General features: G+C 44.1%; 2 protein-coding genes across 2 annotated transcripts; both read left to right on the forward strand.

Moving 5' to 3' along the window:
* The first annotated feature begins 2,870 nt into the window (after positions 1-2,870).
* LOC146009689 (uncharacterized) lies at positions 2,871-5,989 on the forward strand. The gene is made up of 4 exons (XM_083150147.1): positions 2,871-3,111; positions 3,833-4,039; positions 4,974-5,052; positions 5,686-5,989. Exons 1-4 carry the CDS (start codon positions 3,027-3,029, stop codon positions 5,987-5,989), a joined length of 675 nt encoding a protein of 224 aa, XP_083006273.1. The 5' UTR covers positions 2,871-3,026.
* Positions 5,990-13,162: 7,173 nt separating this feature from the next.
* Positions 13,163-24,866, forward strand: LOC146009690 (uncharacterized). The gene is made up of 4 exons (XM_083150148.1): positions 13,163-13,403; positions 14,126-14,332; positions 23,845-23,923; positions 24,563-24,866. Exons 1-4 carry the CDS (start codon positions 13,319-13,321, stop codon positions 24,864-24,866), a joined length of 675 nt encoding a protein of 224 aa, XP_083006274.1. The 5' UTR covers positions 13,163-13,318.
* Positions 24,867-25,522: the final 656 nt, after the last annotated feature.

Here is a 25,522-nt window from a genome sequence, read left to right on the forward strand (position 1 = left end):
GGGAAGGGGTTAAATATCTGGGAGTGTGGATATCCCATAATCCGGGAGATTTCAAAAAATTGAATATAGATCCCCTTTTAACATATCTGACAGACAAATTTAAAGTGTGGAAGAGATTACCCCTGTCAGTCTCTGGAAGAGTGAATCTTATAAAAATGGTTGTATTACCAAAATTTTTATATCAACTTCAGCATGCCCCATAGTACATCCCTGACTCATTTTTTAGAAAAATCAACAGCATGATCGCCTCCTTTATCTGGCACAATTCGCGAGCCAAAATCCAACTTCAAGTTCTGTTTAAAAAGAAAGAAGAAGGTGGTCTTGCACTCCCGAATTTGCAGTTGTATTATTTGGCAAGCCAATTGGCTTCTCTTGCTGATTGGGTGAAACCATCAGCAGAGAGTATTAGGATACAAAACAATATTCTTGAACGAGAAAAAGGTATTACGCCCTTGCAGAAGTTAGTGAGGGGACAGTCTAGTAGGGGGGACCCTGATATAATAAAACAGGCTGTTAAAATTTGGGCGAAATCAAATAAAAGGATTGGTTTCCAAACCTTGGATGAAGAGCACCCCTTGAATGATCCTAAAATTCTAAAAGGGATTAAATATACTCAATCCGTCAAATTCTGGGAGCCATATGGCATAAATACTCTAAGTCAGCTTTACGAGAGAGGCAGTTTAAAATCTTTTGAGCAGCTGCAATTTGAATATGCTATTCCGGCAAAGTATATTTTTAGATATATCCAGCTTCGTAATGCCCTAAAATCCTTTTTTAAGGGAAGTATACCCCTATTCGGAGAGTCCCCAATTAAAAAAATATTGAAATCTGATAAAAATAATAAAATGATATCAAGACTTTATAACTATTTGTCCGCAGTAGCAGGGGACAACCTGGTGGCTCTACGGCAAAAATGGGAGGAGAACTTGGGGCCAATACAGCCTGAGGAATGGGTGAGAGCCATTTCATCAGTCTCTAAAGCCACTAATTCAATTAGGACCCAGCAGATCCAGCTATTTCTTCTCCATAGATCATATTTATCCATGACAAGGTTAAGGAAGTTTGGTGCAAGAACTACGGATACTTGCCCTAAATGCAGGATGGCAGTTGGTTCATTTTTTCACTTATTATGGGACTGTCCAAAAGTAAAAGAATTCTGGGAAAAGGTTATAGAATTTCTGGTGAACCTGGGAATTAATAGGAATTGCCTTTCAAACAAGGGATGTCTACTAAATGTAATAGGTACGGGGGATTTGAATAAGGAAGATAAAATCTTTATTAATAATGTATGTGCCTCAGCTAAGGTATTGATCGCTAGATCCTGGTTGGCTGATAAAGGCCCGGAATACATGGAATGGTTAGCACTGGTGGATTACACAGTTGAGCACGAAAAATTTATTCACATTTTTCGGAACACACAAGATAAATTTGTAAAAATATGGAATCGCTGGCTGAGACAGCGTCAGAGTAACACATAATCACGTTTGATGTTTTTTTTTTTTTTGTGTGGTGGAGAGTAGGTTCTCTAGGTGGACAACACTTGTTAAATTTAAAGGGTCATTGACCGTAATAGGTAAGAAGAAAAGAGGATTTAAATTCATATATAATTAATCATAGATAGAGCACTGGATTGAGCTAGTGTTTGCATAGAATCATTGTTGAAGAATTCACTTTTTTTTTTTTTTTTCTCTTTCACTTAATTGATTAAAAGGATAGTAAGGTATTATATGTGTATGGTGGATGAGACTCATCTTCCTTCGATAATTCCTCAGTGCTAGTATTGAGTTTGGGCGTGACTCTTATAAGTGTAGTATTATGAAATGTCATCTCTCTCGGCTGGGAGGTATGGGTTATACATAAATTATGGGGGTATTGTGATAAATCTTAATTAGAATGGGGGCGGGGGAAGGCTGCTTGAATGAATATGTATTATTATGGTACCATCGGTTCATAAAAAGGTGATCATTTGCTAAGAAGCATGTTATTGCACGATGGTTTTTGAAATCCAGGAATATTAACAAGTGTGATTTACTATCTTATATACCAAGATGTCTATATGTATTGTATTGTTGAATGTTTGTATGTTTCTTTTAATGTCATTGTGTAATTTTTGTACTCGTAAATGGAAAATAAAATTAAAAAAAAAAAAAAAAAATGTCCCCAGGCAGGCATATATATACCCCCTATCATTAAAACAAATACAATACATCTGCCGCTACTCGGCATACAATATCCGGATTCCGTGTGAAAGGAAGATGGCGGTGCGTTCCGTATACCGGAAGTACGTCACTCCATGCATTCCAATTGCCGGAAGTGATCGCGATACAGTGATTTAGACATGGCTGTGCGTTCAAGTCTACTTGCGCTTGCGTTCCACTTCTTTCTTTAAGGAGATACCTCACAATTTGGGCCAATAGATGTGTATGTAATAAATACTCACAAGGAAAACGGATATTGTGTACATAAATCATCAGTACATATAAGATCTGTAAAAAAATATACATGAGGCTGACTAGCATGGAATAAATTAGGCCTTCATTTTATTTCTCGGCTGTCACCTGCAAGACCTACCCCCCAGTCCTGGTGCCCTAGGCTGCATCCTTATCAGCCTATTGGTTAATCAGACACTGCTAATGCTCTAATACAATTTAGAAATGAAAATTGTTATAGTAATTCCTACACAGTAACAGGAAGCACATTCTGTGATTCATTATAACTGAACTAAATAAAAATAATATTACTTTTATATACTACCTCATTTGAATGGGTAAGAGCCCTTGATGTAGGCAATATATAAAGTGGGACAAGGTTAGTAATTAAATACCCCAGATAGCAATTAGAAAGTAACATAACACTGACATATTATTTGTATAGCTGCAAAAAGTCACCATAACAGTCCCAGGCAGGTCCAGCTGTCATTGTGACATCACAATAGAATCGTGACATCACAATAGAATCGTGACATCATATAAGGTGGTAGGCTGTCACTGTCTCCTTAGATAGGAAGTTTCAGGAGAAGAGGAAGCATGATTTGCTACTGCATTAAGATTGCTTTTATAATACTAATATTTTCAGCATGTGACACAGCAGCACCGATACCTCGTAGAGGAAGTGAGTGGACACTTATATTATTTGAAATATTTTGACTCAGCAGCAAAATTATATTTTGTTTGACTAGTTAGTGACATTTATACTTCAGCAGATGTCAGTATGCAGTTATATGATACACATGCATACATCATGATGGGGTCTCAGTCATTCCAGGTGGATACATATGTACAGTATGTCTAACGCACAGGAAACTGTAATAAACACAATCCCAATGTTAGGGAGTTTAGCACCAGGATTGCTCTGTAAAGCCCTCATAATTTGCAGCAATTACATAGTTACCACTCTTTACTGACCATAGTTATTATTAGTGGAGGGCATACATTTAACGTTGCCTCTCCAGGATAAGCCCAGAGATGAGACCCAATGTTGCATGTGTGTGTGTGTGTGTGTGGGGGGGGGGGGGGTGAGGCTGACATCACAAAGCTCAAACTCTGTTCTTTGCGGGTTTGTGGGGAGGGGACGGGCCTCTAAAATGAGCAAAATGGTGCAATGGGCAAGATTTAAGTCCCGCCCAGGGGGGGCTTTGTGGGGCATGTGGGAGACTTGTCCACTGTTGCGGGTGCCCAGGAGGGGGACCTGATTTTTGGGAGCCTCCTGGCCATTCTGGGAGGGTAGGTAAGTATGGGGGAGGGATATGCCTTTGCTTATGACATGTTGGTGGGTGGGATTAGCAATTGATTGCGGAAGGCTCATTTCTATTTCCACTTTTATGTTCCGGCAGGTTTTCATCACCCTGCTGTCTCTCCCTCCGTGCCAACATCTCCAGAGGGAGTGTATTATGCAGAAGAACAGCCGCCTGCATCAGCTCCACCAGATGACATCTATTATGCAGAGGAGGATGTGGAGCCCACGCAGAGGACAAATGATGAAAGGATGACGGGTGACACGAACACACCTGTCTCTCGCTCTATGTCAGAGACTCCACGGGGTGAGTATGACTCTGCCAACCCCAATATTGTGGTTCAGACTCTATAGCGACTTTATAGCACCAGTAGCAGCTTATTGGGTTTCCCAGGTTACAAACTGGTTCATTACTTTATCCATCATCTAAGTCACACACAGCAGCTACCAGAACCAGTGCCCAGAGTGCCCGTGCCTTGTCATATTGTCAGATTAGTGATGCCACTAGTACACCTTATTAGTCATAGGGGGGCAATTTACTAGATGGGAGATCTATTTCACATGGGATGTTGCTATGGGCAACCAACCAGAATCTACAGTACTTCTTATTTATTTAGCACCTTCTAGAAGATAATACATAGTATATGATTGGTTGGCATAGCAACTTCTGATCTATAATAGAACTCCCATTTTAGTAAATTTCCCCCGTAGAGTTTATGGTGGATGTATAGCTTGAGCCCCATACACACTATGTGATCCGGTTGGGGGTGAGCGGGGGCCATTAACAATATGCTCCATGGTCTGTACACGCTAAGGTGATGAGGCAGCTCGTTAGCGACCCACAAGTGCATCATTGGAGGTGTACACACTGGGCATATACTGAACAATATCAGTCAACACTGCTAAAATGGGCCATATGGTACATTATGTGCACGAACCTTGCTGTAACAATTGCAAATGTTTCCATTGTGAGAGGAATTAAGGAATTATATTCTATATCACCTAGAATAGACCTGGCCAACCTGTGGCTCTCCAGCCATTGTGAAACTACAAGTCCCAGCATGCCTTGCCACAGTTTTGCTATTAGAGAATGCTAAAACTGTTGCAATGCATGCTGAGATATGTAGTTTCACAACTGCTGGAGAGCCACAGGTTGGCCAGGTCTGGCCCACAGGGGCTTTTGTAGCAAATACTGTAAATTAAATGCAATTATTGACCAAATGTTTTTCTTTCTTGCACAGAAGTCAGACTTTGGGAAGGGGCGCTGGTGATTGCCATCCCATCAGCAGTACTGCTTCTAGGAGTTATTATTTACAGGAGGTAAGTTACTAACAAACTACATATAGGGGGAAATTTACTAAAGGAAATTTGTAAAAAAAATAGGCGTATTTGTATCCAGAAATACACTTATTTTTCACATTTACTATCCCAAAAATACGGCAATTCGTATTCGTATTGATGTGCTATCAATACGAATACGAATTGCCGTATTTTCAGGATAGTAAATGTCAAAAATAAGTGTATTTCTGGATACAAATACACCTATTGATTACAAATTTCCTTTAGTAAATTTCCCCCATAGTGTTACTGTTTTTTAATCTAGATATTATCACTTCATTATTTATATTTATATTGACTTGTCATTGTGTAGTGGGTAAGGGGAGGTGCATTCTGCTTTTCCTAGATATAAAGCAGTGATGGCTAACCTTGACACTCCAGCTGTTGTTGAACTACACATCCCAGCATGCCCTGCTACAGTTATACAATTCGGACATGCTTAAACTGATGCAGATGGGATGTGTAGTTCAACAACATCTGGAGTGTCAAGGTTACCCATCACTGATATAAGGGATACAGTGTGCTGATACATTTGGGGAGGGGACGCTGGGACTTAGCATTCCCAGGAATAGAGGTATAATCTCCAACTAACCACTTTTCTTTTTATAATTGCAGCTTTAATAGAATAGAGATAACGCCATATCGAAAGAACAGAGAAAATGTCGATATTGAGAAAAACGCTCCAATCAACACCGAACCAACCCCACCACCATCCAAGCCCAAAATCATAACCCCTCCCATCAGCACCTTCCCTCCACCTGCCATATCACCCTGTTGCACTGATAAGCATGGGTTTAAGGCTCTTTCTGTGTCACAAGAGCACCTAAAAAAAATAAAAAAAACCATTGCTAAAAAGAAACATCAACGCAAATGCAAAGGGATAGTGCAGCTGATCATTAGGTGGAATACATCAGGCTGATGGTAGAGGGTGAGAGTGGGGCAGACCCCAGCTGCTAACAAGGCTCCATGCTGGTTGGTGGTGGAGCACTACTTTGTTGTCAGAGGATGTGATCTGCGTGTTGTGCGCAGCTAAGCCCAAAACACTTTACGGGCGTTCCTGGTGAATAACTAAGGGGTAGATGTATGAAGCAGTGATAAAGGAGGAGAAGTAATAAAGTGCCTGGCACTTTATAACTTTTCCTCCTTTATCACCGCTTCTTACATCTACCCCATAGTAATTAAGGCTGAAAAAGACGTTAATCCATTCAGTTCCACCTACTGTATGAACATTATAATAAACTCTCTGATTTAACATGGTGTATTAATAAGGTTTTTTAGTGCATGTTTGTACATTGATATGCAAGGACATTACACTAATAAATATCACCTACTGTGCAGGCAGGTGGGAGTGGAGCTAGGCCAGACAAAAGGAGTCTCACCTTAATGTGTACAATACATACAGGAATACTGAGGAAAGGAGGGAAACATTGGGCCTAATTCAGATCCGGTCGGAAGAGGACTAATTTGTCCCTGTTCCGATGGTGGGGGGTCTGTGCATGCACATATTTGTGCATGTGCAGAACCCAGAGTGCGAACAAGTATCATACTCGCTGAGGCATTTGCATGGGTAGCAGAGGGAGTGGGGCGGGCAGGGGGTGTCATCAGGGAAAACCCATCAATTTTATTGGCATTCCCATGAAAAGGCTTGGCGCTCTACGGGCTGATGCCTGTGTGGGAAGGGGGTGGCTGACATCACATGACATCAGAGCCTGCCCCATTTCCATGTGGATAGAGGCTGTAATAAAAGTCAGTTCACACTGACTGTAATTACTGAAGGTAGGAGAAATCATTCCAAGGTGAGCAACTATAGAATGATTTCTCCTGCTAGTGACCCCATGTGGGGAAGGGGGGGGGGGGGGGGATTTAGCGGGGTGACAGGCGGCACATACCCACTTGCTAGGTCTGAATTAGGCCAATGTAGATACAAGAAAACGCAGGTGCACATACCAAGCACTGAGAATATCAAGGGGGAAAGTGACTTAGATGGGAGTTCTACAGTATTTCACATGGGATGTTGCTATGGGCAACCAATCAGAATCTACTGCTTATTTCTTTATCGCCAATAGATGGTATCTGATTGGTTGCCCATAGCAACATCCCATGTGAAATAGAACCTTCTCTTATTTTATCACCACCTGTACGTGGCTTTAAAGGACGCATAGGATAGGTGTCTAGTACCGTATGCTCCCCTCTAGTCTGGTGTAGGCACCAACTCATCGAAACATAGGGGCTGAACCCATTAGACAAGATTCATTCACAGATGAGAATCATCGTGGCACCAAATTCAGGCTGAAACTAGTCTGCAAAGGGTGCTGAATCGGGTTCCATTTCCAGTGTTAAAATGCCGCACCGATGGCACCTCACACCCTTTGCAATTAATAGGACATATACTAAGAATAACATCCATAATATAGGATTACGCAGGTGGTGTTGTGCAGCTGTCAGTGACATATACCAGGAATAACATCCATAATATAGGATTACGCAGGTGGTGCTGCCGGCTGTCAGTAACATATACTGGGAATAACATCCATAATATAGGATTACGCACATAGTGCTGTGCGGCTGTCAGTAACATATACTGGGAATAAGATCCATAATATTGGATCACACACGTGGTGCTGTGCGGCTCTCAGTGACATATACTGGGAATAACATCCATAATATAGGATCACACACGTGGTGCTGTGCGGCTGTCAGTGACATATACTGGGAATAACATCCATAATATAATATAGTATAATATAGGATTACTTGTCTGAAAATGTTGTAGCTTTACCAGGGTGGCTGAAGCTAAGGGGGGAGGAGTGTGGCAAAGTCAGCATCACTTCACATGAGACTAATGTGGAGGATCCAGACCAGGTTTTGGAAGCAATAGCATCAGCAGCATTGTGTAATCAGCAGCACATGTGCTCTCCTGATATAAGTGTTTCCAGGGCAGAGGGTAAATGCTCTTGATGGTGGATTAGCTGCCCAAGTGATGGGCTGGGGTGTGGGATATGGAAGCGACCACTGGAGCTTTTAGAAGAGTCTGTACTATGATGGGATTACCTGTTCGGCTGTCAGTGACAAATACTAGGATTGACATCCATAATGTAATACAATATACAGATGGAGCGAGCTCCATCTTTGCAGCGGCTGGCTTCCGCCAAGGGCGTGCGTGCACGAGACGCTCGCGTGCCCCTTTGCAAACGGAGCCTACCGCCGGCCCCTGCCACCTCCCCCGCTGGTCCCCCTCGCTTCACCGACCCCCCCCGAACGGGGCAGCGTCTCCCTGAAGCGGAGACGGGCAGGGAGACGCTGCCCAGCCGCTGTGATACTGGGACGCACGTGCGTGTGAGACGCGCAGCACCTGTGCTCTCCTGATATAAGTGTTTCCAGGGCAGAGGGTAAATGCTCTTGATGGTGGGTTAGCTGCCCAAGTGATGGGCCAGGGTGTGGGATATGGAAGCGACCACTGGAGCATTTAGAAGAGTCTGTACTATGATGTGATTACCTGTTCAGCTTTCAGTGACAAATACTGGGAAAAACATCCATAATATAATATAATAATATAATATTGCATAGTACAGTATAATATAGGATTACTTGTCTGCACCTGTGCTCTCCTGATATAAGGGAAGAGGGGAAATGCTGTTGAAGGTGGATTAGCTGCCCAAGCGATAGGCCGGGATGTGGGCTATGTCTCACATAGATGTTGACATTTTCAGCAGATAGTTTGTGCATCTCTCACAGAGATGTTGGCACTCAAAAGGTTAAGACAAAAAGTATATAAACTATTTTACTGTATAGAACAATGCCACAAAAAAGAAAACACCACTTGACACCTTAAAGAACACAACTTCTCTGTTTGATAGATAAATTAGTAAATGTTAATCTCTTTTCTCATTACTATGCTTTTTTTTATATCACAAGCTAGAATGCCTATGGCTGAACTGTACTGCTCTATGGTGGTATAGATTGGTTGTGCTATGAACCGAAGACAGATTCATTCAAATGAAATTAAAATGTTATAAAAAGATTGTATTTCTATTATAATAATAATAATACATTACACACATGTATTTATGTATGAACTTCTGTAAATATTATCTGTGTATAATGTCTGGTATAATCACTTTTCATTAAGAAATTGGTGTGTTAGTTGTAAGCAGAGCCATCCCTAGCCTAAATGATGCCCCAGGCAAGATGTTGGCTGGTGCCCCTTGCACCGCCACTAGTTCCGCCTCTGACCCTGCTCCCCTTTCCCAGCACCATCAACCCTCATGATAGCAGTCATCATTTTGGTGCTCCTACCCGCAATATTTTAAATAGTAACAGTGCACACATTCGGTGCGCAGCCCAAACAGGGGTGTGTTCTTTTTGTAGTAATGGTTTGAGTCTCTACTCTATGGCGCTGAAATGAGTATCTGCAGCACTGGTCACTGAAGTTACTCCCTTAGTAACTGGAAATAGTGTATGTGATTACAGTGGTTAGTGACTTTGTGCGCTGATGCCCTCCGTCTGAAACCGTAACCGTAAAGTGTGTGGTCACTTTTCTATTTAAGTGAACCCAAACGTGAATATGTAGATAAAACGTTACTTCCCTTCTCTTTCGTGCCTTCACCTCATCAGAGGCTCTCCATTATTGTAAACGTGATGGAGACATAGAGAAATGGAAATCCAAAATAGTATAATATTGTAGGTATAGACAAATTTATTTGACAATAGGGGAATACAATGAATTTTGAAAATACAAGGGGTAATTTTAAATAAAAAGACCACTATTGTGTGTCTCAATCTATTAAAAACGGAGGTTTACCAGATTGGATGATAAAAATGCCTGTAGAAAGATCTTTCTATCTTGAGGTGCTGCTGGTTTTCCGGATTAACCAGGCCTCCAGGCGTCTCCAAGATCAACAAAGCTGGGTCCCCCTCCAGAAAATTCCAGGCTACTGCAACGCGTATCGGAACTACCTTGTTCCTTCCTCAGGTAGGGGTGTGTTCTTGCTGGGAAGGTGCATGGCCACACAATAATACCCCCAATTCAAATTATGCCACATAGTAGTGCAACTTTATTCACATTATATCATGCAATGGTGTCCTTTATTCACGCTACATCAGACAGTAGTACCACTTTACCTTATGTACATTACTCCTTACATTATTCACATTATACCCTTAGAAAAAATTTCTGAGAAAATAATGTATTTTAAGCACCTCCGTGGCCACACTGCAGCCCAGCACAAAGCAGTGTGTGCTGGGCAGAGGAGAAGAGGTACAGCTGCTGCTGTCACTTAAGGGGAGGGAGCCTGGGGCCCCCACTGGGCCCTTCCATCAGACTTTGGCATAGGTAATTTGTACCCCCTACCCCTTTCTCTCGGCACCCCTGATAATACCACAAAGTAATCCTTGCACATGACACACATTATTAATGTGTGTCATTAGCCCGGACTCAGACAGCGTGGTGAGCGCAGCAATTATATTAATTATATATGTCTGGAAAAAGCAGGGGGCTGGCATAGGAAAAATGCAAGGGAGATATATTGTCAGGTGTCCTCCAAAGGTGCACCCGCAGGATGCCGATGTCCTAAGATACTTGTGGGGTGAGGCGGCACTCCAGTCATAAAAAAAATACTGAAAGCCGAAACTTGGTAGACAACATTTCAGCACCTTTTATGTGGTCACCTAAATTTACCACACCATATACCCCTTATATAAATCATGCAACACAATAGTAACCCCCATTATACTGTACTAGCCTCTTTCACATTATGTTACATGGAATGAGCCAAAATTCACACCGACTGAGCCAAAATTCACACTATGGCACATGGATTGAGTCAAAATTCACGATATGCCAAACATTTTAAGGCAAAATTCAAATTTTGCCACATGCAAACGCACATTTTACATCTGCCCCCCTGCAGTGCACATGTTTTGTCTATCTAAGAAGGATTTTGTCAGAAAGAGTGAACTAGAATAAGGCCCACTGTACCAAACAGATTGAGCAATAATTCACAATATGCTTCATAAACAGGGGCATTAAAAATGTACACCATAATGCCCATTACATGTTAAGGCACACACCATAATGTCTATTACGTATTATGCCACACACCATAATGCCTATTAAAAATGTTGCTGCTTATTTACATGCTCATTGCCAGGGGTTCCATGCTCATAGCCATTGACAGCTGGGCAGAGAGCAGGGGGCTGTCTGTATATCTGTATTCAGAGCATTGCAGGTCCTGGCTATTTGAAATAATACCCCTTTTACACCAGAAAATTTAGGGATTTACCCGGGAATATGGTCCCAGAATCATGCAGGGACATTGGCCCCTTTTACACCAGCCTAGTCCCCGCATTTTCTGGTGTGAGGGGGAGAGAACCCCCCCATTAAACAACCAGCTATATCTTCGGAACCAACTGACCCATTTACATGTGGGTGTCAAATTATTTTGGTTTGGTTCCAGAGAAATCTGTCCTCAAACAACATGAACATCCATGAAATTACATTTCAGAAGTGATTCTTTTTTACCTGCAATATCTCTAGAACCAATGAACCCATATGGTCCAGCCTGGTATCAGATTGAAGGCCCATCGATTTGGGTTCGAATGAGATCAACCTCGAGCTTTTGTGATGCGGAGGGGCAACTGGCAGCCGTTGGAACCGGGTCCCATGTTACCCTATGGGGAAAATGTTCCAGCTTTGTCTGGAGGTGTCTCTGGTTCCCGGGGGGCTAGCGACGCAGGGCTGGTCTCGTAGGAAAGCCCTTGCCCTCAGCTACAAAATGGGCCTATTTAAAGAGTGGGCCTGGAGCTTTAGCTCCATCAGGCCCATTGTTAATCCGGCCCTGCACACCCCTGCATATCACTTGGGTAGCTATTCCACCATCTGGAACCACTGACCCTACTGCCCTGGAAACACTTATAACAAAAGATGGAGTGGAACTGAAAGATAAAAAATATTTATACAAAACCATATACAACTGGTCAGTCATATGTCGCACAGGATTTGAATGCAATGGATGAATTCAATTTTCCACATAGATCCAAGTGGATTCTCCCCTATTAGGCATAAAGGGGAGACACAATAGGGAAAAACATGGTGCAGATCATTATGGTAAAAGAAATTTAATGTGGAGGATACACTTACAAAGTGTTGACAGTAATAAAAGAGTTTAACAATGAATCCAAGGCAAAGCAGCAGGCATGAAGATGTTTTAGGGAAGAACTCCTGTCCAGGGTCCCTTGGTCCGGAGTCAAGGGGGGCTCAGTCCAGGATCTTCCTCCGCCGTGGATACTGCTTCCAGGAAATCAAGTGTCCAAACGCAAATAAAACACGCTTAACGCGTTTCGGAAAACAAAGTTCCTTCTTCAGAAGAGTGTTTAAAATGTCCCCAGGCAGGCATATATATACCCCCTATCATTAAAACAAATACAATACATCTGCCGCTACTCGGCATACAATATCCGGATTCCGTGTGAAAGGAAGATGGCGGTGCGTTCCGTATACCGGAAGTACGTCACTCCATGCATTCCAATTGCCGGAAGTGATCGCGATACAGTGATTTAGACATGGCTGTGCGTTCAAGTCTACTTGCGCTTGCGTTCCACTTCTTTCTTTAAGGAGATACCTCACAATTTGGGCCAATAGATGTGTATGTAATAAATACTCACAAGGAAAACGGATATTGTGTACATAAATCATCAGTACATATAAGATCTGTAAAAAAATATACATGAGGCTGACTAGCATGGAATAAATTAGGCCTTCATTTTATTTCTCGGCTGTCACCTGCAAGACCTACCCCCTAGTCCTGGTGCCCTAGGCTGCATCCTTATCAGCCTATTGGTTAATCAGACACTGCTAATGCTCTAATACAATTTAGAAATGAAAATTGTTATAGTAATTCCTACACAGTAACAGGAAGCACATTCTGTGATTCATTATAACTGAACTAAATAAAAATAATATTACTTTTATATACTACCTCATTTGAATGGGTAAGAGCCCTTGATGTAGGCAATATATAAAGTGGGACAAGGTTAGTAATTAAATACCCCAGATAGCAATTAGAAAGTAACATAACACTGACATATTATTTGTATAGCTGCAAAAAGTCACCATAACAGTCCCAGGCAGGTCCAGCTGTCATTGTGACATCACAATAGAATCGTGACATCACAATAGAATCGTGACATCATATAAGGTGGTAGGCTGTCACTGTCTCCTTAGATAGGAAGTTTCAGGAGAAGAGGAAGCATGATTTGCTACTGCATTAAGATTGCTTTTATAATACTAATATTTTCAGCATGTGACACAGCAGCACCGATACCTCGTAGAGGAAGTGAGTGGACACTTATATTATTTGAAATATTTTGACTCAGCAGCAAAATTATATTTTGTTTGACTAGTTAGTGACATTTATACTTCAGCAGATGTCAGTATGCAGTTATATGATACACATGCATACATCATGATGGGGTCTCAGTCATTCCAGGTGGATACATATGTACAGTATGTCTAACGCACAGGAAACTGTAATAAACACAATCCCAATGTTAGGGAGTTTAGCACCAGGATTGCTCTGTAAAGCCCTCATAATTTGCAGCAATTACATAGTTACCACTCTTTACTGACCATAGTTATTATTAGTGGAGGGCATACATTTAACGTTGCCTCTCCAGGATAAGCCCAGAGATGAGACCCAATGTTGCATGTGTGTGTGTGTGTGGGGGGGGGGGGGGGGGGGTGAGGCTGACATCACAAAGCTCAAACTCTGTTCTTTGCGGGTTTGTGGGGAGGGGACGGGCCTCTAAAATGAGCAAAATGGTGCAATGGGCAAGATTTAAGTCCCGCCCAGGGAGGGCTTTGTGGGGCATGCGGGAGACTTGTCCACTGTTGCGGGTGCCCAGGAGGGGGACCTGATTTTTGGGAGCCTCCTGGCCATTCCGGGAGGGTAGGTAAGTATGGGGGAGGGATATGCCTTTGCTTATGACATGTTGGTGGGTGGGATTAGCAATTGATTGCGGAAGGCTCATTTCTATTTCCACTTTTATGTTCCGGCAGGTTTTCATCACCCTGCTGTCTCTCCCTCCGTGCCAACATCTCCAGAGGGAGTGTATTATGCAGAAGAACAGCCGCCTGCATCAGCTCCACCAGATGACATCTATTATGCAGAGGAGGATGTGGAGCCCACGCAGAGGACAAATGATGAAAGGATGACGGGTGACACGAACACACCTGTCTCTCGCTCTATGTCAGAGACTCCACGGGGTGAGTATGACTCTGCCAACCCCAATATTGTGGTTCAGACTTCATAGCGACTTTATAGCACCATTAGCAGCTTATTGGGTTTCCCAGGTTACAAACTGGTTCATTACTTTATCCATCATCTAAGTCACACACAGCAGCTACCAGAACCAGTGCCCAGAGTGCCCGTGCCTTGTCATATTGTCAGATTAGTGATGCCACTAGTACACCTTATTAGTCATAGGGGGGCAATTTACTAGATGGGAGATCTATTTCACATGGGATGTTGCTATGGGCAACCAACCAGAATCTACAGTACTTCTTATTTATTTAGCACCTTCTAGAAGATAATACATAGTATATGATTGGTTGGCATAGCAACTTCTGATCTATAATAGAACTCCCATTTTAGTAAATTTCCCCCGTAGAGTTTATGGTGGATGTATAGCTTGAGCCCCATACACACTATGGCCCTTATTCTGATCTGTGCGGAAATTCCCGCATTCTTACGGAGCGGTCCGCACGCCACGGTGTTTTGCCGCATGCGGCCATCGTCCGTAGAAACGCCCACGTGTCCTCCGCATTCGGACGGACTCACTCTTTAAGAACAGGGCGTGTTTACGGACGACATACAAATCATGCGTGTGCGGGAGAAACACTCCGATTCGGCACGGTATTACAGAGTATTACAGAGTATGCTCGGGAATACCGCATCCGAACGGGAGCCAAGCGGTGCTACCGCACGTAAGCGGAGGATTTACGCCAAACAACCCACTATGAAGTATCTTCTGCAATACATCACATGACCCACTTATTCAATTACCTATCCTCATAAAAAACTGCTTATTTGGAATTGGAATCAATTAGATTCCAATATATCCTTACAAGCATGCCTAACACATGCATTGCACACATTAACCCTTACAGCAATGTAAGTGCAATGCTTTGTATTACACCCTGTGTAAAAGATTATAAACAATCTACACATATACTATTTAAAGTGCAAATAAAACCAACAACTGTGAACTTGCATAAAGAATTTTATTAACGACACAATAAACAGAAATAAAAAAATATAAAATTAGAAATTAAAGAAGAAGGACTTTCAGGTCCTGCAGGTCTGCTTGCGCCAGGCGCAGATGGTGCTCCAGTCGCCGGAGGGCCCCATGCACACCCTCATCTGCCGGTGTGGTGTCATCTGTGGGCATGTCAAAGGGGCAACAATTAGTCATGTTATTATTGCATACATTTCACATACTGCGACATAAATTGCACAAATGCTAGGTGACATGTGTGTATATATATATATATATATATCTATGTAGAGCATGGCTCCTCAAACTGCGGCCCTCCAGATGTTGGGAAACTACAAATCCCAGCATGCCTTGCCACAGTTTTGCTATAAGGAAGTGTTAAAACTGTGGCAAGGCATGGCGGGATTTGTAGTTTCACAACATCTGGAGGGCCGCACTTTGAGGACCCATGATGTAGAGAGATAGAGACACACATAGATAAATAGATATGACACATATATACATACATGCTAAGTTATTTACTACATACTGTATTTTTTGGCCTATACACTTTACTCTGCAGAAGACATAACAGTCATATTGTTTCTTCTCAGTCACAACCCACCCATGACTAACCAATGACAAGCAGGTCATGGGCTCCGTCAATAAGAACTTGTCACAATCTGCTCAGTCTAAGTTCAGTGATGGTTCGTGGCATGGGAGTTATGCAAATGTCAGGAATGCACAGTACACATCCTCAAAATCCTAATTCTGTCTAAACCAACCTACAATTCTGTGACGGCCAAAAAAAAAACTGAAGTACAGGGGGTGTTTAGGTAGAGGAGGCTCCTGGGACACTGGCAACTTCTGACTCCATTCCAAGGTAGGCCGGGCCATACTCCATTTATAGCATACATCCTAGAGTTTATAAATAACATTCACCAACAATATAGATTCCACTATTTGATGGGTCATAATCCACGCTTGCAGCAGGTGAATTTAAGCCACAAATGATCCACTCATCCCTTTACTCCAGGATCCTGTTTAACTACAACGGTTATGTGGCAGTCAAAATGGACCTCCAACCCATCCCACAAACCGGTGTAATTCAGAGGTGTCCTGGATGAAAGGGATGCCTTGGACACCCCATCTAACCCGTACCTGTATCTGTAGCTACCCACTTTGGGGTCTATATGAATAGTATGGCAAAAAATTTTTTAACCAACAGTGCTACATAACAAATACCAGTACAACTACTTCATGAATGATGCATTATGTTAACATACCGATCTGCTCATATTCCGGGGCCTGGCACGCCTCCTCCCCATCGTCATCTGACTCCTCCGGGGCAACCGTGGCCTCCTCCGACCCCTCCTCCGCAAGCTCCTCTCCACCAACAACCTCCTCCTCCAACTCCTCCTCCTCCAACTCCTCCAACTCCTCCTCCTCCTCCTCCTCCTCCTCCTCCTCCTCCACCACCACCACCTCCTCCACCTCCTCCTCCGCCACCAACACCTCCTCCTCCGCAACCAACTCCTCCTCCTCCACTTCCTCCTCCTCCACCATCTCCTCCTCCTCCACTTCCTCCTCCTCCACCATCTCCTCCTCCTCCACTTCCTCCTCCTCCACCATTTCCGACACCTCCTCCTCCGGCTCTTGGGCCTCCTCATGTGCCAGGGCTGCCTCCGCCTCTTCCCGGGCCTGTTGTGCTTGGGCTCGTGCTGTGTGTTAGAAAAAAACATCATGGTCAATGTGGGGTCATTGGGGCACATGTATTAATCCATAACAAGACATACATGGAAGGGTGATAATGATGGCAAACGATGCAGGAAAGTAGCTCCTTACTGTTAATGGATTCCAAATAGTGACATTTAAATTAGTATGTGATTGGTAGTAATTTGTTCACACATTACAACCCAGGCATTTATCAATGTGTAACACATATTAGATCTGGCACATTGTATGCATCAGAATCCTCAATGCTATGCCATTACATATAAAAGCCACATGACTGCATGTTAACCAGGAAGAAGCACACATAACAGTCTATGGACTTTTAAACCCATGGACACCCACTTATCATGAGACACATTTTATTGTTTATATATGCTATGTTGTAAGTGCGAAATTTCATAGCTAAAATACTCACACTCAGCTATTTCGCCCCTGAGTTGGTGAAGCAGCTGGGGCTGGCGCCTGCGGAGGTCCGACCACCGCCTCTCCAGCTGCCCGAGGGACCTCCGCACCCGAGTGCGGGCGTAAATTCGGCGCCCTGCCGCAGCATAGGCCCTCCGCTTGTGCCTGTTGGTTATAAAGGGCCCTGCACGGCCCAGCCTTGTCTCCATGACGGAGACAAGAACTCGCAGCTCCTCATGCGTGAAGGGTTCTGCCCTTCGTGTCTCCGCCATGTTGACAATGGCATCTATCAACCAATCAGGTGGTGGCATTGGTTGATCACAGTTATTTGTGATAATAACTTTATTGTTCATTTTTACATTAACAGCGTCTCTGCGCCAACACAAATGGTGACAAATTCGCATGCCTTCAAAACCGTAGTGTTGATGTATGGCAATGAACAAATCTGATATATATAAAACACAGTGTGTATGCCCTTAGCAAATCCAATAAGGCCGCGCTCCGCCAAGCAACGCGTGCTATAGCTTAGCAACGCATAGCTGTAGTTAGCATTAATTACTCTATGCATCTATGTGTATGCGTACATTTATGTGTAAAAGACACATACACACACTTGCAGGTATCCTGAAACCAGCATTATACACCAGCCCTGCCTGCCTGCCTGCCTGCCTGCCTGCCTGCATGCTCCTTGAAATGTTGAAACATGTGAATAAATTCCAACATCATATATAGATATATATCTATATATGCAAACAAATCATACATCAACACAGGAAATAATCCCCAACACATGATAGAATAAATCAATGTACTCACCAGTCATCAGGGATAGTATCAACTACAATAATGAAGATATAACAAACACATAAGATCCCTTGTCCAAGGTATAATAATTAGCACCTATATTGAACTTCCCCCCAAACTAAGCACATATGATAAATATCTCCTATTTCTTTGCCATTAGGAGGGCAGGCTGTCTAATTTTCGTGTTGTAACACTGACAACTAACACACTGTACTTATTTGAAGGGGTGATTTGTACAATAATTGGTGTGTTCTGTCAACTCAATAACATGTACCTGAAGTATCTTTGCGCCACAGAGTCCCGCAGCTGGTATCCCCTCCGGCATTCAGGGGCGCGGGATGGGCGCATGGGCGGATCTTGCGGCTCAGATGGTACCTCCCACTCATCAAAGGGTATCTCACGCCGCACAGCAATGTTGTGGAAAAATATACACAGGCCCACGATCCTCGACACCATTTCAGGCGCATATTGTAAGTCACCACCAGTGCGGTGGAGCACTCTAAATCGACCTTTTAAAAGCCCAATTGAGCGCTCCACCACTTGCCTGGTGGCAACATGCGCCCGATTGAATGCCTCCTGTGGGCCCGGTGCTGGGTAGCTGTACGGCGTAAGTAGCCAGGGCGTACATGGGTAACCGGAGTCACCCAGAACCCACGCATCACGGCCTTCCAGCTCTTGGAGTCTATGCCATATCCCGGTTTGTCGGATGACATGAGAGTCATGGGCACTTCCGGGAAACTTCGAGTTGAAGGCGAGAATCTCCATGGATGGGCCACATACCACCATCACGTTCAGTGAGTGGAACAATTTGCGGTTCCTATATATCTTCTCACTTCGAGATGGAGGCACAAATGGTACATGGGTGCCATCCACAGCCCCTATCACATTAGGGAAGCCAGCAATTTGATGGAAGGCCTGCTGGCTTCTGCGCAGGGTCTCGGTGGCAAATGTCATGGCCATGAAGTGCCCCTTGCGCCTGAACATGGCCGACGTCACACGCCTCAGGATTCGGCAGAAGGCCGGCTGAGATATTCCAGCAAGTACTGCCACTACTTGTTGGAATGATCCTGAGGCGCAGAAATGCAACACCGCCAGCAGCTGTGTGTGAGGCGGAATTGCTGTCGTGATCCCGTGTAGAGGTTCCAGATCGCTCTGAATTAAGGTGAGCAGATCCAGAATGACATGTGGCGGTAACCGGTACCTAGTAAGTACCTCATCATCGGGCATAGCAAACAGAGTCACCCGTGTGCGATAGATTCTAGCACGTCCTGGCCTCCTTGGCCGACGAGTGGGGAGAGCCGCAAGTGCCCTTAGCCTCCTCTCCATGTAGCGCATAATAGCTTCTGCAACCTATAAAGAAATGAACATAAATACTGATGCACCTATGCACATAATGGCCATATCCCACTACAAATAGATTTGTAGCCTTCAATACGTACAATAGATGGCCGCCCCATGAAATCCCGCAGATCCATTTGACTCTCTAATGATGACACAATAATATGAACTCAATACACACCGTCCAAAACACACAGATAAAGGTGTCAGCATTTTTTGCAGACATCATGTACTATGACACATTTCATCTATTGCTGGGACATGTTGTCATGCAATAGATGAACCCACACAGGTTTAAGCCCTGTGAGTGAAATAGTGAACATGTGACATGTTGCAATAATAATACACCACTTTGCTGGCCCAACAATCTGTAGTCAGTGAGGCAATAGTGCATACATTCATACACTTACATTGTTAATGGATATCATATCTACAAGGAGCATGGAAGAGCTTACCTTAGACCCTGACAAGTCCAGATCTGAAGACAAATGATTCTAGCAGGAAGACATTATTTATAGGGCTCTCACATGTGTGGTCTATAACAGTAGAGATGAGTATTGCATGACTTGTGGCCTGGATTCTCTAAGGGAATGGGCTACTTTTAGCTTGCACTAAAACGCCACAATACCACAGTAGTCATGAATGAAATGTCATGTCATGCTAGCAAATAGCATGTGTATTGAGCAATAGTCACAGGTGTATCAGAAGATTCGATGCAATGTTAGCATTGGTGACCAGTATTTCATGTCGAACTTTCGCCAGGTTTTACACAATGGAATTTCCGCCACCGTATGCGGCGCGAAAAACCAGCGACGTACGCTCACGCACGGAACGCAGCTGCCGCTGATGTCCGCCAAACAGATTACACAAACAGTATATAAAGGTGTATTAGAAGGTGACAATGTTGTTGCTAACATGTCTGGAACCCAACCAGAGGTGGACCCAGTGCTGCAGCAACTATTTGACCAGATGGACTCCAGCACCACCTATGTGCCACTGCACATGCGGACAGTGGGTAATGAGGAGGCTGCTGGCCCTTCTCCAGCAGGGGAACCTGCACCTGACCATTCTACAGCAGGGCAACCTACACCTGGCCCTTCTGCAGCAGGCCAACCTGCAGCTGGCTCATATCCACCATCAGCAGAATTGTTTGGAACACAACAGGGGACTTCACAAGGTAGTACCATGGCCAGCACTTCAAGTGCAGCGACTGGTGCCAGGGGGCGTGGCCAGGGACGTGGCAAGGGGCGAGCCAGTGCAACAGCGGAACCACCCAAAAAAAATAAGGCATATGAAGCACAGGAGCTGGCCATCCTGGTTCCCCGAGCACGTGATTGGATAGAGTGTCCATCGGAGAAGCTGACACACACACGCAGATGGAAGATTTGGGAACAGATAACGGCAGAGATTAATGAAGTAGCGCCACAAGTTCGTGAGACGGACCATGTGAAGAAGAGGCAAGTTGTTTTGTGATACATGTGGCCAGTAATAGCCAAGTAATGATTGAATTGATGCTTAGATGCATTTAGCAAATGGCCCGTGAGGTTGTTACAATACACATACATTATTGCCATGTAATTTCATTGTGAGTTAGAGTACGGTGATTGTGAATGTGTATTGTAACGGTTGATATCATAGTTGCATGTAAAATTATATATGGGACAATAATCACATGTTGTAATATGTAGCACAGAGCAATGGCTGCAACAGCTAACATTGGGAGTGACATGTATTAATATGTCAACTTACATTGCAGGTGGCAGGACTTCAAAACCAACCTGAAGAGGAAGCTGACCAAGCGGTGGGACCACAGCCAGACATCTGGGGCCGGCCCCATGCCATCAGGGCTAGAGCTCACCCCCCTGGAGGTGATGGCCGAGAGCTGCATATCAGTTGAGGAGATCCGGGGGGTGAGCACTATGGATAGCGAGGCCCCAGCTGAAGTGTTTGCGTCTTTTCTGGAAGGTAAATATTGGTCATGCCATAAACTTGTGCAAGTAATTATCGTAGAATGTCTCCTAATTGTGTTTATCTTTGCCCACAGACACCCCACCGCTTGGTGACGACTCTGTTCAGGAGGTGGAGGAGTCCGTGCCACCTGGCCCCAGAGGTAGGCCTGTGCAGCAGCAGGCATCGGGCCAAGCCGATTTGGCCGCCTTGGCCGAGGTGCTTGGGGACATCAACCAGCAGGGAGACTTGGCATCAGAACGGGTGCGTAGGACCGAGGAGATCCTGGCGAGCTTGGTCAGCACCCAGCAGTCCATGGCTGCGAGCATGCAGGCCATGGCTGCAAGTGCTCAGGTGCTGGCCGAGCAAGCCACCCGCCAAAATGATCTCCTCCTCCACCATAATGAGCTTATGGTGGAGCTGGTTACCAGCAACAGGGTCCTAATGGCATCCGTTTCTGGTGCATTACCAGCGGCAACACTCCCTGCTGGCAGGAGGGGTAGACCAGCCAACCCCTCCACATCATCTGCTCCACCTGCCCCAGCATCTGGCCGTCCCCGAAGAGCTGCTGCACAGGCCAAGGAGCCTACCAAGGCCAAACGTGGTCGGAAATGAACTTGTGGCTGCATTAATCTCTGCCGTTATGTGTTCCCAAATCTTCCATTGTGCTGTGTGTGTCAGCTTCTTGTGTCCAATCACGTGCTGAGGGAAACCAGCTGAGGCCTTGCTTCATATGTCCTTTGTGGTTCCCCTGTTGCCCTCTTTTGCCTGGCATTACTGTCAGCTGTACTTGAAGTGATGGCCATGGTACTATCTTGTGAAGTCCCCGGTTGTGTTCCAAATGATTCTGCTGATGGTGCATATGAGCCAGCTGCAGGTTGGCCTGCTGCAGAAGGGCCAGGTGTAGGGTGCCCTGCTGTTGAATGGTCAGGTGCAGCTTGCCCTGCTGTAGAAGGGCCAGCAGCCTCATCATTTCCCACTGGCTGCATGTGCAGTGGCACATAGGAGGTGCTGGAGTCCATCTGTGTGCAATTATATTTGTTTTGTATTATTATTTATTTTGCGGCATTCCTGCCATGTTGTTTATTGTTTGTATGTATTATTTTATGGTCATTGCATCACACTGCCATTGACTGTGACATGAATATAAATAAATGTGTTTACTTTACCCAAAATGTGTGGTTTCATGAGTACATGTCAAATACACATGTGTATTGCTAGTATTAATATTCTGTCATGTCCATTGTTAGCAGTTTGAAAGTGTCTGACAAGTACAGCATATGTGGGTGTTTAGTACGGGTTCCTTGAAGCAGCAATGGTTTCAATTAAAGCACTGACAAGCGTCCTATTAGTGAGTAATGAGTAAAGGAGTAGATTCTATTGGGTTCAGGTGTTAATGGTTGTAGTCATTAGGCGTACGTTCGCCTACCGCATGAACGAGTGGTGTCCGCAAAGCAATAGTACACTTGTGGACACCGCACATTTCTGCCCTTTTTTCATCGCGTGCATTCGGAGTGGTTTCCGAATGTACGCCCCCCAACATAAGTGTACTCCCCCGTGTCCGCCCATGTTTCCGCCCCGTTTTGCCCACTTTGAAACTACGCCCATGTGTCATTCCGCATGACGCCCATAATACGCCCCTATTTCCCGACTGATAGCGGTGAACAGTTTTGGACGGGATTTGGCCGAACTGGTACCGAGTCAAGGCGTGGCACATGCGCGTAGCGTTCTCCACGCATGCGCAGACGTCATAAAGACGCGATCCGTAAGTACGCGGTAAAGTCCGCATCAATCAGAATAAGGGCCTATGTGATCCGGTTGGGGGTGAGCGGGGGCCATTAACAATATGCTCCATGGTCTGTACACGCTAAGGTGATGAGGCAGCTCGTTAGCGACCCACAAGTGCATCATTGGAGGTGTACACACTGGGCATATACTGAACAATATCAGTCAACACTGCTAAAATGGGCCATATGGTACATTATGTGCACGAACCTTGCTGTAACAATTGCAAATGTTTCCATTGTGAGAGGAATTAGGGAATTATATTCTATATCACCTAGAATAGACCTGGCCAACCTGTGGCTCTCCAGCCATTGTGAAACTACAAGTCCCAGCATGCCTTGCCACAGTTTTGCTATTAGAGAATGCTAAAACTGTTGCAATGCATGCTGAGATATGTAGTTTTACAACTGCTGGAGAGCCACAGGTTGGCCAGGTCTGGCCCACAGGGGCTTTTGTAGCAAATACTGTAAATTAAATGCAATTATTGACCAAATGTTTTTCTTTCTTGCACAGAAGTCAGACTTTGGGAAGGGGCGCTGGTGATTGCCATCCCATCAGCAGTACTGCTTCTAGGAGTTATTATTTACAGGAGGTAAGTTACTAACAAACTACATATAGGGGGAAATTTACTAAAGGAAATTTGTAAAAAAAATAGGTGTATTTGTATCCAGAAATACACTTATTTTTCACATTTACTATCCCAAAAATACGGCAATTCGTATTCGTATTGATGTGCTATCAATACGAATACGAATTGCCGTATTTTCAGGATAGTAAATGTCAAAAATAAGTGTATTTCTGGATACAAATACACCTATTGATTACAAATTTCCTTTAGTAAATTTCCCCCATAGTGTTACTGTTTTTTAATCTAGATATTATCACTTCATTATTTATATTTATATTGACTTGTCATTGTGTAGTGGGTAAGGGGAGGTGCATTCTGCTTTTCCTAGATATAAAGCAGTGATGGCTAACCTTGACACTCCAGCTGTTGTTGAACTACACATCCCAGCATGCCCTGCTACAGTTATACAATTCGGACATGCTTAAACTGATGCAGAGCATGCTGGGATGTGTAGTTCAACAACATCTGGAGTGTTAAGGTTACCCATCACTGATATAAGGGATACAGTGTGCTGATACATTTGGGGAGGGGACGCTGGGACTTGGCATTCCCAGGAATAGAGGTATAATCTCCAACTAACCACTTTTCTTTTTATAATTGCAGCTTTAATAGAATAGAGATAACGCCATATCGAAAGAACAGAGAAAATGTCGATATTGAGAAAAACGCTCCAATCAACACCGAACCAACCCCACCACCATCCAAGCCCAAAATCATAACCCCTCCCATCAGCACCTTCCCTCCACCTGCCATATCACCCTGTTGCACTGATAAGCATGGGTTTAAGGCTCTTTCTGTGTCACAAGAGCACCTAAAAAAAATAAAAAAAACCATTGCTAAAAAGAAACATCAACGCAAATGCAAAGGGATAGTGCAGCTGATCATTAGGTGGAATACATCAGGCTGATGGTAGAGGGTGAGAGTGGGGCAGACTCCAGCTGCTAACAAGGCTCCATGCTGGTTGGTGGTGGAGCACTACTTTGTTGTCAGAGGATGTGATCTGCGTGTTGTGCGCAGCTAAGCCCAAAACACTTTACGGGCGTTCCTGGTGAATAACTAAGGGGTAGATGTATGAAGCAGTGATAAAGGAGGAGAAGTAATAAAGTGCCTGGCACTTTATAACTTTTCCTCCTTTATCACCGCTTCTTACATCTACCCCATAGTAATTAAGGCTGAAAAAGACGTTAATCCATTCAGTTCCACCTACTGTATGAACATTATAATAAACTCTCTGATTTAACATGGTGTATTAATAAGGTTTTTTAGTGCATGTTTGTACATTGATATGCAAGGACATTACACTAATAAATATCACCTACTGTGCAGGCAGGTGGGAGTGGAGCTAGGCCAGACAAAAGGAGTCTCACCTTAATGTGTACAATACATACAGGAATACTGAGGAAAGGAGGGAAACATTGGGCCTAATTCAGATCCGGTCGGAAGAGGACTAATTTGTCCCTGTTCCGATGGTGGGGGGTCTGTGCATGCACATATTTGTGCATGTGCAGAACCCAGAGTGCGAACAAGTATCATACTCGCTGAGGCATTTGCATGGGTAGCAGA

The sequence above is a fragment of the Crinia signifera genome, chromosome 6 (assembly GCF_055691185.1).
Source record: "Crinia signifera chromosome 6, ASM5569118v1, whole genome shotgun sequence".
Taxonomy (NCBI): domain Eukaryota; kingdom Metazoa; phylum Chordata; class Amphibia; order Anura; family Myobatrachidae; genus Crinia; species Crinia signifera.

Coding starts and splice junctions, on each gene's coding strand:
- LOC146009689 (XM_083150147.1), top strand. CDS start 3,027: ATGATTTGCTACTGCATTAAGATTGCTTTTATAATACTAATATTTTCA. Junction 3,112..3,832: donor ACCGATACCTCGTAGAGGAA/GTGAGTGGACAC, acceptor ATGTTCCGGCAG/GTTTTCATCACCCTGCTGTC. Junction 5,053..5,685: donor GGAGTTATTATTTACAGGAG/GTAAGTTACTAA, acceptor TTATAATTGCAG/CTTTAATAGAATAGAGATAA.
- LOC146009690 (XM_083150148.1), top strand. CDS start 13,319: ATGATTTGCTACTGCATTAAGATTGCTTTTATAATACTAATATTTTCA. Junction 13,404..14,125: donor ACCGATACCTCGTAGAGGAA/GTGAGTGGACAC, acceptor ATGTTCCGGCAG/GTTTTCATCACCCTGCTGTC. Junction 14,333..23,844: donor TATGTCAGAGACTCCACGGG/GTGAGTATGACT, acceptor TTTCTTGCACAG/AAGTCAGACTTTGGGAAGGG.